The sequence below is a fragment of the Centropristis striata genome, chromosome 18 (assembly GCF_030273125.1).
Source record: "Centropristis striata isolate RG_2023a ecotype Rhode Island chromosome 18, C.striata_1.0, whole genome shotgun sequence".
NCBI classification, from domain to species: Eukaryota; Metazoa; Chordata; class Actinopteri; order Perciformes; family Serranidae; genus Centropristis; species Centropristis striata.
The window spans coordinates 29,634,982-29,649,328 of record NC_081534.1 but is presented as its reverse complement, the minus strand read 5'-3'; the positions used below and the strand labels follow the sequence as shown (position 1 = coordinate 29,649,328).

General features: G+C 34.5%; 1 protein-coding gene across 1 annotated transcript; it reads right to left on the bottom strand.

Moving 5' to 3' along the window:
- Positions 1 to 308: 308 nt before the first annotated feature.
- LOC131990729 (transcriptional regulatory protein AlgP-like) lies at positions 309 to 13,492 on the bottom strand. Its single transcript, XM_059355843.1, has 19 exons — positions 13,360 to 13,492; positions 12,659 to 12,721; positions 11,893 to 11,931; positions 11,544 to 11,764; positions 9,177 to 9,224; positions 7,035 to 7,082; positions 6,871 to 6,924; positions 6,730 to 6,777; positions 5,418 to 5,705; positions 3,615 to 3,662; positions 3,493 to 3,528; positions 2,333 to 2,368; positions 2,141 to 2,173; positions 1,938 to 1,988; positions 1,807 to 1,857; positions 1,660 to 1,710; positions 1,498 to 1,545; positions 469 to 516; positions 309 to 364 (listed from the first exon to the last, which is right to left on the bottom strand). Exons 4-19 carry the CDS (start codon positions 11,608 to 11,610, stop codon positions 309 to 311), a joined length of 1,011 nt encoding a protein of 336 aa, XP_059211826.1. The 5' UTR covers positions 11,611 to 11,764; positions 11,893 to 11,931; positions 12,659 to 12,721; positions 13,360 to 13,492.
- Between the last annotated feature and the right edge of the window lie 855 nt (positions 13,493 to 14,347).

Genomic DNA, 14,347 nt, shown 5'->3' with positions numbered 1-14,347 from the left:
ACAAGCTTCCAAGTGCCGAGTAGTACGCGTCATCGTCTTGCCGTCCCTCCCCGCTCTGTGATTGGATCCCTAAAACAGGGCTAAGAAACCTTCCTGGTTTCCAGACTGGATGGAGGTTCGAAATTAAATTCGAGCGCGCAAGGCAGTCTGGGTATACCCAGGCTAATGAGCTGCACCATGTTCATGAGAATCACCCAAATTCTGTATTAAAGCAAATTCTGATAAAGCAAGTGAGATCAAATGAGTCAAATCAGATGACGGAAACCACATCTGAAATAAAAATGTCACTTGGGTGAGCTGCTGCTGGTTCAGATTTCACCTTTAGTGGCTGAAGTCTTGACTTTGCTCCTGACAGGCGACGCTTCTGAGAGGAGCAAACACAATTAGTCTCCAGTCATGGTTCTCGTCTCCAACATGACTGCTGATTGAGCTGAGAGCTGATGGATGTGTCAGTGTGTGAGCAGTCACCTGTCTTTTCAGCCGCTGCTTTCCTCTTCAGCCTGGCGGCTTCAGGCTCTGATATAATGAGGAAACAGTGGAGGTTAGTGGTCTGAATCGTTTGTTTCCTCTCTGAAATATTTGCTGCTTCATCACACCATGATTACTCTGTGTGTGACACGTCTGGCCTGGTGATGTTTTACCTTTTTTAGCAGCTGCAGCAGGTTTGGTTTTCTCTTTTACAGCTGGCTCTGTAAAAACAAATGCAACTGACTCAATAGTATACACTGTAAAAAAAATCTGGAGATTTTACGGTGAAAAACTGCTAAACCACGACAGTAAAAGACCGTAAAATGATAAATGGGTTAATTCAGTTTCAGTAACAATGAAACACCATAAATATATACATATATATATATGTATATATATATATATATATATATATATATTACAGTATATTTTTGTTACACACATGGTGCCATTGTGTTTAAAAAAAACTGTAAAAAATACCGTTTTGGCTGCATGTAGTAAAACCTACAGTGGTCCTCAGGACATGTAAAAAAAATATGTAAAAAAAAAAATTCTTTTTTGAGCCAAATTATTAGGTTATTATATTCCTTTTCTGCCATAACATTAAATTAACCTTTTTTGTCATTGCACAGACAACAAAATGCATTTAATATCTAACCAGAAGTGCAAAAAAAGCTAAAGTGCAGAATAATAGTGGAATAAATATCAATAAATAAATAGGATAAGTGCTGTTAAACAGTTTGAATACACTACAGTAAGTTATACACAGTGTGGACAAAGTACACTAGATGCACTATGACTACTATGGGTGAGTATAAAAATAAAAAATAAGAGTATATGGGTGGAATAAATACAGTCAAAGACCCCCTAAATCCTGCAAACTGATCATTTAAATCCATCTTTACATTACTGTTATAACTTCTCTTATCATACCATAATATTGAACCTTGGAAATAAGATTGTCTTCTCTTGTTTTATTTTGTTTAAGTTCAGTAGAAACTATATATATTCTACCAGAATGTTCATTACCTTTCTTTGCTGCTGCAGCAGGTTTAGCTTTCTCTTTTACAGCTGGCTCTGTAAAAACAAAGATATAAAAGAAATATATTAATTAGCACAATCTTAAATCCACTTTCACATTATTATAGATGTCAAGTAGAAACTTTACACTCCAATTAAAATGTTTATTACCTTTCTTAGCTGCTGCTGCTGCAGGTTTAGCTTTCTCTTTCACTGCTGGCTCTGTAAAAAACAAAGAGATAAAAATATAAATGAGCAGGATCTTAAATCCACAAAGTGAAGTATAGAAACTTTATCCTCCACTTAAACGTTCATTACCTTTCTTAGCCGCTGCTGCAGGTTTAGCTTTCTCTTTTTTTGCTGCTGGCTCTGTAGCATAAAACAATGAATAAATGCAGATTAAAATTAATATTCCTCATGATAACCAGTCAGTTTCAGTGTTTATTCACCTTTCTTTGCAGCAGCAGCAGCTTTGGTTTTCTCTTTTGAAGCTGCAGCATCTAGATTTGGAAAATTACTGTTGAATTATGTCGTCCAAGTGTTTAATTCTGTGTGTTAATTTACAGCAAAGTGCAGCTCAAATTGCCGTCTTTATCATATGTGACAAGGCTGAAGTGTTACCAGAGAACGGCGAGCTGTAAACATAAATTACCTTTCTTTGTTTTCTCCTTGGCTGCTGCTGGCTCTGAGGGGATAATTGGAGGGAAATGACCGTGCAGAGTTAATTTTTCCATAATGAATTCAGTCTCACAGCGCAGTGTGTCGCTGTTTTAAAGCTGCAGCTGCAGTTATTTACTGGAAACCCTCCAGTTTAAGGACAAATTAAAACAGAAACATACGGTACCTTTCTCTGGAACGGCAGCCTTGGGTTTCTTTGCAGCTGGAAAATATATTTGAATTATTGTTCATAGCTTTTGTTAAGAGAAAAACAATTATGTGTTAAACTACAAATTAAAGTGATTGTTCCTTTCTTTGTGGGGGCAACCTTCACCTCCTCAACAGCCTCAATAGTAATTTTGGTAATTTGTGTCTTTTTTGTGTCAGTTTTGTCTTTTTTGTGTCATTTGGTATCTTTTTTGGGTCATTTGGTGTATTTTTAAAAGTAATTTAGTGTTTTTTCAGTCATTTTGTGTCTTTAATAATTTGTCTTTTTTGGTAATTCTGTCTTTTTTTGGATTTTTTTTTCTTTTTTAAGTAATTTAGTTTTTTTCTGTCATTTTGTGTCTTTTTGGGTCATTTTGTGTCTTTTTAAAAAAATAATTTTGTGTCTTTTTTTAGTAATTTTGTGTCTTTTTTGGTAATTGTGTGTCTTTTTCAAATAATTTTGTGTCTTTTTGTAATTTTGTGTATTTTTTGGGTCATTTTGTTAAGGACAAATTAAAACAGAAACATACGGTACCTTTCTCTGGATATCATAGCTTTTGTTAAGAGAAAAACAATTATGTGTTTAACTACAAATTAAAGTGATTGTTCCTTTCTTTGTGGGGGCAACCTTCACCTCCTCAACAGCCTCAATAGTAATTTTGGTAATTTTGTGTCTTTTTTTTGGTAATTTTGTGTCTTTTTGGTAATTTTGTGTCTTTTTTTAGTAATTTTGTGTCTTTTTTTGGTAATTTTGTAATAATAATAATAATAATAATTCATTTTATTTAATAGGGCGCCTTTCAAGGCACTCAAGGTTGCCTTACCACATGGAAAAAAACAATGCACAACATCATACACATCATACAATATAAACAAATCAGAACATTTACGAATACATTACAATAAAGGAGGGGAGTTTGTGTCTTTTTCTAATAATTTTGGGTGTTTTTTTTTGGTAATTTTGTGTCTTTTTCTAATAATTGTGTGTCTTTTTTGGTAATTTTGTGTCTTCTTTTTGTAATTTTGTGTCTTTTTTTTGTAATTTTGTGTCTTTTTCTAATAATTTTGTGTCTTTTTGTAATTTTGTGTGTCTTTTGTGTCATTTTGTTAAGGACAAATTAAAACAGAAACATACGGTACCTTTCTCTGGAACAGCAGCCTTGGGTTTCTTTGCAGCTGGAAAATATCACATTTGAGTTATTGTTCATAGCTTTGGTTAAGAGAAAAACAATTATGTGTTTAACTTCAAATTAAATTTGTACCTTTCTTTGTGGGGGCAACCTTCACCTCCTCAACAGCCTCAACAGCTTCTTTAAGAGAGAAGAGTTTAAGTTCTTTATTTCTATTATGTTTGCAACAATTACAGAGAAGCAGAAAATCAGAAATCAGAAAATCTTAGGCGTCATGTACCCGCTAACAATCTATTAAATACAGAAAAGCATGCAAGTAAAAGCTAAATCTGAATTGAGACATAAAATAGAGCAAGTTAAAATATAAGCATCAAAACAAAAGAATAAAACATGAATATATAAACTGAAAACAACAGGTCAAGATTTATGCGGAAAAACAATGAGGTTCAGCCGTGAAAACTTTACTTTCTGGAAGTTTTCTTCTGCCTCCTTGGTGCAGAGCAAGAATATTATATATTAAATTTTTTTTCATCATTTTCTTTTACATTTGTCTTGACATTATGTTCAACACTTGAAATGTTTCTTATCTCTGAAACAAAAAAAGGGCAGCTCTTCCGTGCTCTACAGTTTCCCGGCTCCAATCTGATAAAAGTTTACAGTCTGCAACTTAAAACATTTGTCAAACCATATTCCAAATGTAAAACCATAAAGGTTTTATGAGATACCTGTATATGAGATAATGGTTCTGCTATTCTGAACCTGCACAAACTTTATAAGATGATAAGAATAAAGAGTGTGAGTCCTCCTCTCACCCTCCACTGGAGCTGCAGGCCATGTAGTACATGGGTCTCAAACTCGCGGCCCGCGGGCCAATTGCGGCCCTCGTGACGATATTTTGTGGCCCTCACCTTGATATGAAAGTTTAATGTGAGTTTTATATGAATGGCACTTTACCGTGTTGTGTGTGGAAGGTCCCTGTATTGCTCCAGCTGGAGCTTTGTTTCACTTGTTTCTATGACGACGTTAACAAAAAGAAAGGCAGCTGCTACCGGAGCGTTTATTATCTGCCGTGCTGTTGTTACCGCAAGAAGTGGAAATGTTATGGAATGTAATTTTGTGTCTTTTTTGGTAATTTTGTGATACTGATACAAACAATGCATGGTAAAGATTTTTTAACAGATTTTTTAACTGACATAATAGCCGAAGATTTCACAGGGTTAAAACATATGCATACGTTTATCAAAATGGAAGGGACTTTTTGTGTTAATTGGGCTATTTTTTGGGGTCTCTTTACTTTCATTCAATAGCAGACAGTAAAGAGACAAACAGGAGATATACAGAAAGGAGAGAAAATGCAACAAAGCTGTGCACATTCTGCAGATGTTTGATGACCTAAAATCTACATTTCATGGTGATATTCTTCTCTTTTAATGATAAAAAGTTGTGTCACTCTTAATACTAATATCAAGTACTGTACTTGCAAATTCAAGGTACTTGTACTTTACTTAAGTATTTCCACGGTATGCTACTTTATACTTACTTCTACCAACTACTCCATTAGGTCTCAGAGGTGAATATGCTATGTAATGTAATTTTGTGTCCTCTTTTGGTAATTTTGTGTCTTTTTTTAAATAATTTTGTGTCTTCTTTTAGTAATTTTGTGTCTTTTTGGCAATTTTGTGTATTTTTTTGTAATTTTGTGTATTTTTTGTAATTTTGTGTATTTTTTTGTCTTTTTTTGCTCATTTTGTGTCTTTTTTGTGTCTTTTTTTTGCTAATTTTGTGTCATTTTTAAACCATTTGTCAAACCATATCCCAAATGTAAAACCATAAAGGTTTTTATGAGATACCTGTATATGAGATAATAGTTCTGCTAAACTGAATCTACACAAACTGTATAAGAGAATCAGAATAAAGAGTGAGTCCTCCTCTCACCCTCCACTGGAGCTGCAGCCGGCGGAGCCTCGGCTGCTGCAGGCTGGACCTCCGGCTGAGCTGGAGCTTCTGGCTCTGGAGCTTCTGGCTGGGCTGCTTCTACTGGTGCCACTGGTTCAACTGGTGGCACCGGCTGCAGCGGCTCTGCTGGAGGCTGCATCACTGGCGGCATGGCCTGGTAGGGCTGGTACTGGGCGAAGAACGGGTGCATGTGCTGCTGGTAGAGAGGCTGCAGGGGCGGAGCTCCGGGGTGGACCGGGTGGGCGGTCAGCACGGGAGCAGAGGGAGCTGGAGGAAAATATTAGTTTAACCCTCTAGAGACCATGAAAACACCTGCACAAAACTACTGTTTTTTATTATAAATATTTAACCTGTGGTACTGTTTCATTTTTCTTGTTGATGAAAATATTTCTGTTAAATTTTGGGTCTTTGTTTTTATCCTTGTGGTATCGAAAATGGTATCGAGTATCGAATATTTTCCTGAGTATCGGTATCGAGGTGAAAATCTTAGTATCATGACAACCCTAACGTGAAGACATAAAAATGAAGCAACAGCATCAACAAATGGAAAATAACAGTAGATGAGATTAAGGAAATGGAAAGAATCGTCAATAACAGAGAAGAAGAATTTAAAAGAAACTGGAGTAAATGGGTAATGGAAATAAATGGAGTGGAAAATTATTAACCCCCTGGTTAATCTTTTTTTTTCTCTCTCTTCTCTTTCTTTTCCTCAATGAAATGATTAATTGAATAAGCAAACAATTAAACGTGAATATTCACTTATTTGTTTACTTATTCTTTTGGCATTGCATCTTGTAAAAATTGCATAAATGTGGCAGGATGAATTGAATATGTGATGAAGCTGCTAATATTTGTAATCTCATAACCTGCAATAAAGTGTTTTTTTTAATGAAGCAACATTGAGTCTTGCCGTCAGCTTCTCTTTAAAGTTCTGGCTTGAAACTAGATGCCAGATTTTTTTTTGATGATATTCGGCCAAGTAAAACCAGAGATATTGTCAAATATATTCAGTATAAAATACTGAATTAGATATTATCCTCATTTTACCTGTTATATGTTATATATGCAACTTGTCTTCATATTTGCAAAAATTAGAATTCTGTGTTTTAAAAGATCCGATTTTATGTTTCCTTAGTTTATTTTGGGTTTAAAATTTTGATTGAAGTAAGTCAAAGTTAAAAATGAATTATCAGATTTTTTAACTGACATAATAGCCGAAGATTTCAGAGGGTTAAGCAGGAAAAATCATACCAGTCCAAACATTAAGGGGATAAGATGGCAGTGTAGATACCTGACATGGTGGGAGGAGGGTACGGGTTGTCTGTGACCACGTGATGAACTGCAAGATAAATATGTTTTTAAGTGATTATCAGACATTTATTACCTCTGTATCATAACTTTTCACACTGTTTCTTCATTCTGTGTGACTTACCGTACCAGCCGGGCGGGGACGGGCAGTAGACTGGTGCAGGTTTGCAAGGGCCGACTGAAACAGATGACGCTTGTTTGTAATTATTTGCATATATTAAAGTTATTATACACTATATTTAATTACATTTGGATACTTTAGATTCATGAGAATATTGTGTGTTTTACCTTCCTGTCCAGATTCTGAGACCTCTTCTTGTTTTTTGAGCTCTGGCTCTGTCAAAGAAAAATGACCAGATGAAACAACAACAACAGTGTTTGTTTGTTTGTTGTCCCACAAGCACACACACATCACTCAGGCTTCTCAGTCGGCCGTGCTGGGACCTCGCTCTGCCTCTGGGCTGCTGAAGCTGCAGGTTTTATCTGAATCAAGCGTCTGGTTTGCTTGCTCAGGACTGCTTGAATCTCTTCTAAATTGACTTTTAAGTTCCCCTTTAGCAGCAATTTATGACATGCAGTGTTGCCACTAAGGAGGAAGTTATATGATGTTGTATAAAGAGCGACAAAGTCCGCATAAGGAGCAGGTCAGGATGTAAAGTACTTGCTTACATAACTCATAATCTTCTCCTGAACCTGGACTTCCTAAATGTTGAAAAAAGTGATCGGAACAGGTGTCCAGCTTGGAAATTAAATTATGGAGTGGATCTGAATCACAGAGTGGCTACACAATTTACTTTTTACTTACGTTATAATTGTAAGATTTGATGTTGAAGTTGGAATTTTGTCATGCTGGTCATCTGAAATGTATTTCACTATATTCTGTACACATTTATCTGAATCAAGGGGTCTGGTTTGCTTGGTCAGGACCGCTTTAATCGCTTTAAGTCCCCTTTAGCTTCAGTTTTGGACGTGCAGGGTTGCCACTAAGGAGGAAGTTATTTGTTGTAGTATAAAGAGCGACAATGTCCGCATAAGGAGCAGGTCAGGATGGATGGTACTAGATTACATAACTCATAATCTTCTCCTGAACCTAACCAATGACTTTACAAATTAATTTTTACTTCCGTTAACATTGTAAGATTTGATGGTGGGGTTGGAATTCATACTGGTTGTCTGTAATGTAATTTGACTATAATCTGAACACACAACACACTTTATTTCTGTTTGTTCAGGGAGAGAGAGGGATCCTTGTTGGAGAGTTTTGTCTTTTCTGAATCAAGAGTCTGGTTTGCTTGGTCAAGACCGCTTGAATCACTTATAAATTTACCTTTAAGTCCCCCTTTAGCATCAGTTTTGGACGTGCAGGCTTGCCACTAAGGAGGGAATTATACAATGTACAATGTAGTATAAACATCGAGAATGTCCGCTTAATGAGCAGGTCAGGGTGGATGGACGAGTCTGTCACTGCCAATCTGTACCAGAAACCCAATCTGTTCTACACATATGCTGCGGTATTTTAAACAAAGGCTTTGAACTTGAATGTTCAGGTTTAGGATAGTACTTTGGTCATCAGATAGGACCTGAACGGATCAGGTTACACTCAGGAGACCACTGTTCATGTCCCATGTTGCCCCAACATACCCAACTGACTTGCATAACTTAAGTTACGGAAAAAAAACATGCTTTTTTTATTTTAGATATACTGGACTGAACTACAATGTAGGTGTCAAAATTTTAAAAATAAATCAAATAAATCAAAATGTAATAAGCAACTCTCAATACATAAAAAATGTTTAAAATGCTTTTTGAACAATGCACAATATATAAAATACATAAGATAAATGAGTTACACAACAAAATGCGGAGAAATACTGAACTTGAAACTTATATTTTGTAATTATTTTAAAATTGAATAATGTTTAATTATTATTTGGTATTGTAACAATGTTTTGTTGCTGTTAGAATACAAAAGTTGTCAATCATTTTCATTATTTTAAAGTTCAGGTGAACCTTGAATATTCAGGTTTAGGATAGTACTTTGGTCAGCAGATAGGACCTGAACGGATCAGGTTTCACTCAGGAGACCACTGTTCATGTCCCATGTTGCCCCAACATACCCAACTGACTTGCATAACTTAAGTTACGGAAAAAAACATACTTTTACTTTTTTAGTTTTAACCTGAGTTTTGTTTAAATACACTGTTGGAATATCCTGCATGATGAAAAAGATGCTCAACAGGAGCCCAGTGCAATAAAAAGTGACTGCACAGGCACGAGTTAGTGGGGAGAATGTGTTTTGGCTTTGAGGCAAATTTGTGATATAAATAAGACTTGACTTGGCAACAACAGTGTTGATCCACAGAACGATACTTTTGGTTATGACAGAATCAGTGTGAATGTGATTTATTAGCAGCTGATATGTTCACGTACCTTTTTTGGGAGTCTTGGTGACCGTCTTTCCCATTCTCTTGACTTTTTCTTAGAATTTAAAAGAGAAAACATCCCGTTAATTAAAGTTATGACAGAAATTGTTGTTGTGTTGTTGGAAATGTATATGTAAGTTTGTAACTAGTCATATAATCTTTTGCAGCTTTTTTGTGCATTTAACAGTTTAATCTTAAAGGAACAGTTCAACATTTTAAAGAAATGACCTTTCTGGTGGAGCATTAGGTGAAAACATTGATGTCACTTTTATGTATGTACAATTAATATTACGCTACAGCAGCCGCCAGTTAGCTTAGCATAATCACTGCAAATGGTGGGAAACGGCTAGCCTGGCACTGTCCAGAGGCTACATAATCCACCTACTAGCATGAAATATCTTCACACTTTATCAATCAAACCTTATTCATATAGCGCTTTTCATACATATAAATGCAACACAAAGTGCTTTACAAAAAATAAGAATAAAAACAGACAAAAAAATGACAAAACCCACCCCTCCCATCCCCACATACACATCTGTACGTACACATTTACATACGCACATGGACACGCACGCAAACAAACACACACTCAGACTCACACACAGCACATATTGATTGACAGTGTAGGGACATGGCAAGGCACCAAAACTAAAAGACTAAAAGACAACTGGACAGGATAAAAACTAAAAGACTAAAAGACAACTGGACAGGATAAAAACTAAAAGACTAAAAGACAACTGGACAGGATAAAAACTAAAAGACAACAGGACAGGATAAAAACTAAAAGACTAAAAGACAACAGGACAGGATAAAAACTAAAAGACTAAAAGACAACTGGACAGGATGAAAACTAAAAGACAACAGGACAGGATAAAAACTAAAAGACTAAAAGACAACAGGACAGGATAAAAACTAAAAGACTAAAAGACAACTGGACAGGATAAAAACTAAAAGACTAAAAGACAACTGGACAGGATAAAAACTAAAAGACTAAAAGACAACAGGACAGGATAAAAACTAAAAGACTAAAAGACAACAGGACAGGATGAAAACTAAAAGACAACAGGACACGATAAAAACTAAAAGACTAAAAGACAACAGGACAGGATGAAAACTAAAAGACTAAAAGACAACAGGACAGGATAAAAACTAAAAGACTAAAAGACAACTGGACAGGATGAAAACTAAAAGACAACAGGACAGGATAAAAACTAAAAGACTAAAAGACAACAGGACAGGATAAAAACTAAAAGACTAAAAGACAACAGGACAGGATAAAAACTAAAAGACTAAAAGACAACAGGACAGGATAAAAACTAAAAGACTAAAAGACAACTGGACAGGATAAAAACTAAAAGACAACAGGACAGGATAAAAACTAAAAGACTAAAAGACAACAGGACAGGATAAAAACTAAAAGACTAAAAGACAACTGGACAGGATGAAAACTAAAAGACAACAGGACAGGATAAAAACTAAAAGACTAAAAGACAACAGGACAGGATGAAAACTAAAAGACTAAAAGACAACAGGACAGGATAAAAACTAAAAGACTAAAAGACAACAGGACAGGATAAAAACTAAAAGACTAAAAGACAACAGGACAGGATAAAAACTAAAAGACTAAAAGACAACTGGACAGGATGAAAACTAAAAGACAACAGGACAGGATAAAAACTAAAAGACTAAAAGACAACAGGACAGGATAAAAACTAAAAGACTAAAAGACAACAGGACAGGATAAAAACTAAAAGACTAAAAGACAACTGGACAGGATGAAAACTAAAAGACAACAGGACAGGATAAAAACTAAAAGACTAAAAGACAACAGGACAGGATAAAAACTAAAAGACTAAAAGACAACTGGACAGGATGAAAACTAAAAGACTAAAAGACAACTGGACAGGATAAAAACTAAAAGACTAAAAGACAACTGGACAGGATAAAAACTAAAAGACTAAAAGACAACTGGACAGGATGAAAACTAAAAGACTAAAAGACAACTGGACAGGATAAAAACTAAAAGACTAAAAGACAACTGGACAGGATAAAAACTAAAAGACTAAAAGACAACTGGACAGGATGAAAACTAAAAGACTAAAAGACAACTGGACAGGATAAAAACTAAAAGACTAAAAGACAGCAGGACAGGATAGAAAATAAAATACAATGGGAAAGAAAATACAAATTATGTGATGAGCAACTAAATAAGTAAATAGATAATTAAATAGGTGAAGAAATATCGCATTCCTTTGATCGTTCTGCTGGATGTAGACTTGTATTTTAGGTCAAATAAGTGAATAAATGTTGAGCTGTTCCTTTAAACTCTTTCAAACTGAGATATCTGTATGTCTGTAGTTAGTGTTGGTACCTCTGAGAAGAAGAGGAAGTTTCCTGATCCGCCTGATTTTTGGCTCCAGACCTGCAATTCTTGGCATAGCTGGATGCAAAACATGCACATAATTAAATTCATCACATCACAATAAGAACATGGATTAGTTATTTCACTTTATTTTTTAAAACAAAGGTGGCCAACAGATGGTTCACTACCTTTCCTTTTGGGTTTGTCGTCGGTCTTCACAGCTTCACGCTCTTAAAAACAGAAATTAAAAGAAATGGGCAGTTAGATAATTAAAGAAAAATTACTTGGATATACTTTATTTGTATTTGGAGTTTTGTTTTGCGGCTGTAACGGGAATAACTTCAGTCGTTGTTTTTACCTTTTTTCCTCCTCACAGCTGAAACTCTTCTTGGAGCTTCTGAAAACACAAACATGAGACTTAAAAATACAAAACTGTGGGAACAACTTTTAGACATAAAAAAACTCTTCTTTTGTATGGAAGACCACAAGTTTTACAAAAATTGTAATAAAACATTTAATTAATTATAAACTCACTGTACAATAATACGGAAATTTGTTTACAAATTGTACATGTATTAATGAATAAATAGAATAAATTACACATTATTTTTAATATGTCAATCGGCAATAAAAGAGGATTTATACAAATAATTTACAAATTAAATATTAATCTATTAATAAATAGGGATTTACAAAAATGTATTAAAAAAAGTCAATAAAAATTAACAAATGGATAATGTAATAGAAAGAGCTTTTTTTAAATCAAAAATGTATATATAAATAAATATATAATAAACAAACAATGCACAAATTCATTATTTTATTATAAAAGCTGAATTTCTTTCCATTTGGGTTTCAAAATAAACTTATAAACGAATAATAAATGAACTAATTATTTAATAAAAAATAATGTTCATATTAAGGCAATCATAATTAAATATTTAAGTTTGCAAAAAACAGTATAGTGTCTATAATATTTTCTAGTTGAATCAACACAATATTTCATTCTGGTTGGATGTTCATATTTGTTTATTATTGTTGTGTATACATAAAATTAAACACCGTGTAAATCTAAAAGTCCTTCCACTGACTAAGACCGTGTGTTAAAGATTTAAACCTCTCACCTTTTTTCTCTGCTGTCTTGGTGACCGACTCTTTGGCCTTGGCTGAGTGAACACAGGGACACGCTGGAATCAGAGCAACACGTCAAGTTACACTGAAGATCAAAGTGAAGTTAGAACTGAAGTTATCTTTCTCTCTCTGCTGTTACAGCTGCCATGGTCTCACAGGAATCCGTGGAATAGCCACGGATTTGCTTAACTCAAAATCACTGGAATAGCCACGGAATCACTCAAATTTCCGTGAAACTGACACAGATTTCGCTACAATGCAAGTTAATGACAGTCATATCCCGTGGCTATTCCAACATACAAAGTGATTATGTACATTCACTGAGTGAATATTTAGAAAATAAAACATATATTTCTCGCTACAAATGTGATCAAAATCCATTTTTATGCAGAAACTAAGTCAAAATATTGATTTTTTCACTAAAAATTAGAGAACTGTCCGCCATGTTTTTTGTTCTGACCGCTGGGACCTTGAAAGTCACGTGACTTGCAACAAACCAATAGGAAAAAATATCCATGGAATAGCCACGGGATATGACATCATCATTATCATATCATTAATCATTAACAATTTAGCGAAATCCGTGTCAGTTTCACGGAAATTTGAGTGATTCCGTGGCTATTTCACGGATTCCTGTGAGAACAGGTTCCTTTCTCTCTCTGCTATTACAGCTGTAGTTCTCTCTCTCTCTGACCTGAGGGTTCGGCCTCCTCCTCGGGTTCAGGAACAGGTTTGATCACGTCCACCGTCGCCTTCTCTTCATCGTCGTCTTCGTCGTCAAACTCCTCTTTTTTATCTTCAGGCTCGTCCACCGTTTTCTTTAGTTCGGCTGTCGGCTCTTCGTCTTCCCCCTCATCATCGTCGTCGTCGTCGTCGTCCTGACCGGAGACTGAGGAGGGAAACAGCAGCTTAGATATCTGATCACACTCATGTATCATAGTTATAGAGTTATTAATGACCAACAGTCATCTTTCTCCTGGTACAGGACAAGCAGCTGATGGCTCGGTTAAGAAAAGAGGAAAAATCTAAATATCTGAGCATCTTTGTGAGCAAATGTTAGGAATATATTATAGAGATAGTGTTTGAATATTTTAATATTTTTGTCTTATATAAATTTACATAAACATAATATATGTACATGTGATGAAAAAGTGCCCAAGGGAAAATATTTTTTATTTAAAAATGTATTTGGGATTTTTATTTTTTATTTTTGGCCCAATTTAAATACTTATTTTTTATTTATTTATTCTAGATATACTGGATTTAATTAAATTGTAGATTCCATTTTTTTTTTTAAATTAACTTTAATTAATTCATCAAAATAAAATAAGCACCTTTCATACATAAAAAAATGTTTAAAATGCTTTTTAAACAATGCACGATATTAAAAAAACATAAATTAAATGAGTTATAAAAAATGATACAAAATTCAGAGAAATACAAGTATTGAAACTTATATTTTGTAATTATTTTAAAATTTAACAATGTTTAATTATTATTCGGTATTGTAACAATGTTTTGCTGCTGTTAGAATACAAAAGTTGTGAACTGTAATATTATTAGTGGCTTCATATTTTCCTTTTAAAGCACTAAATATTAAATGTACACACTTTGCGTCAGCCTATATAATTTTACAGTTTCAGAAAAAGAAAAAAAGCAGTTTTTAATCATTTTAATTATTT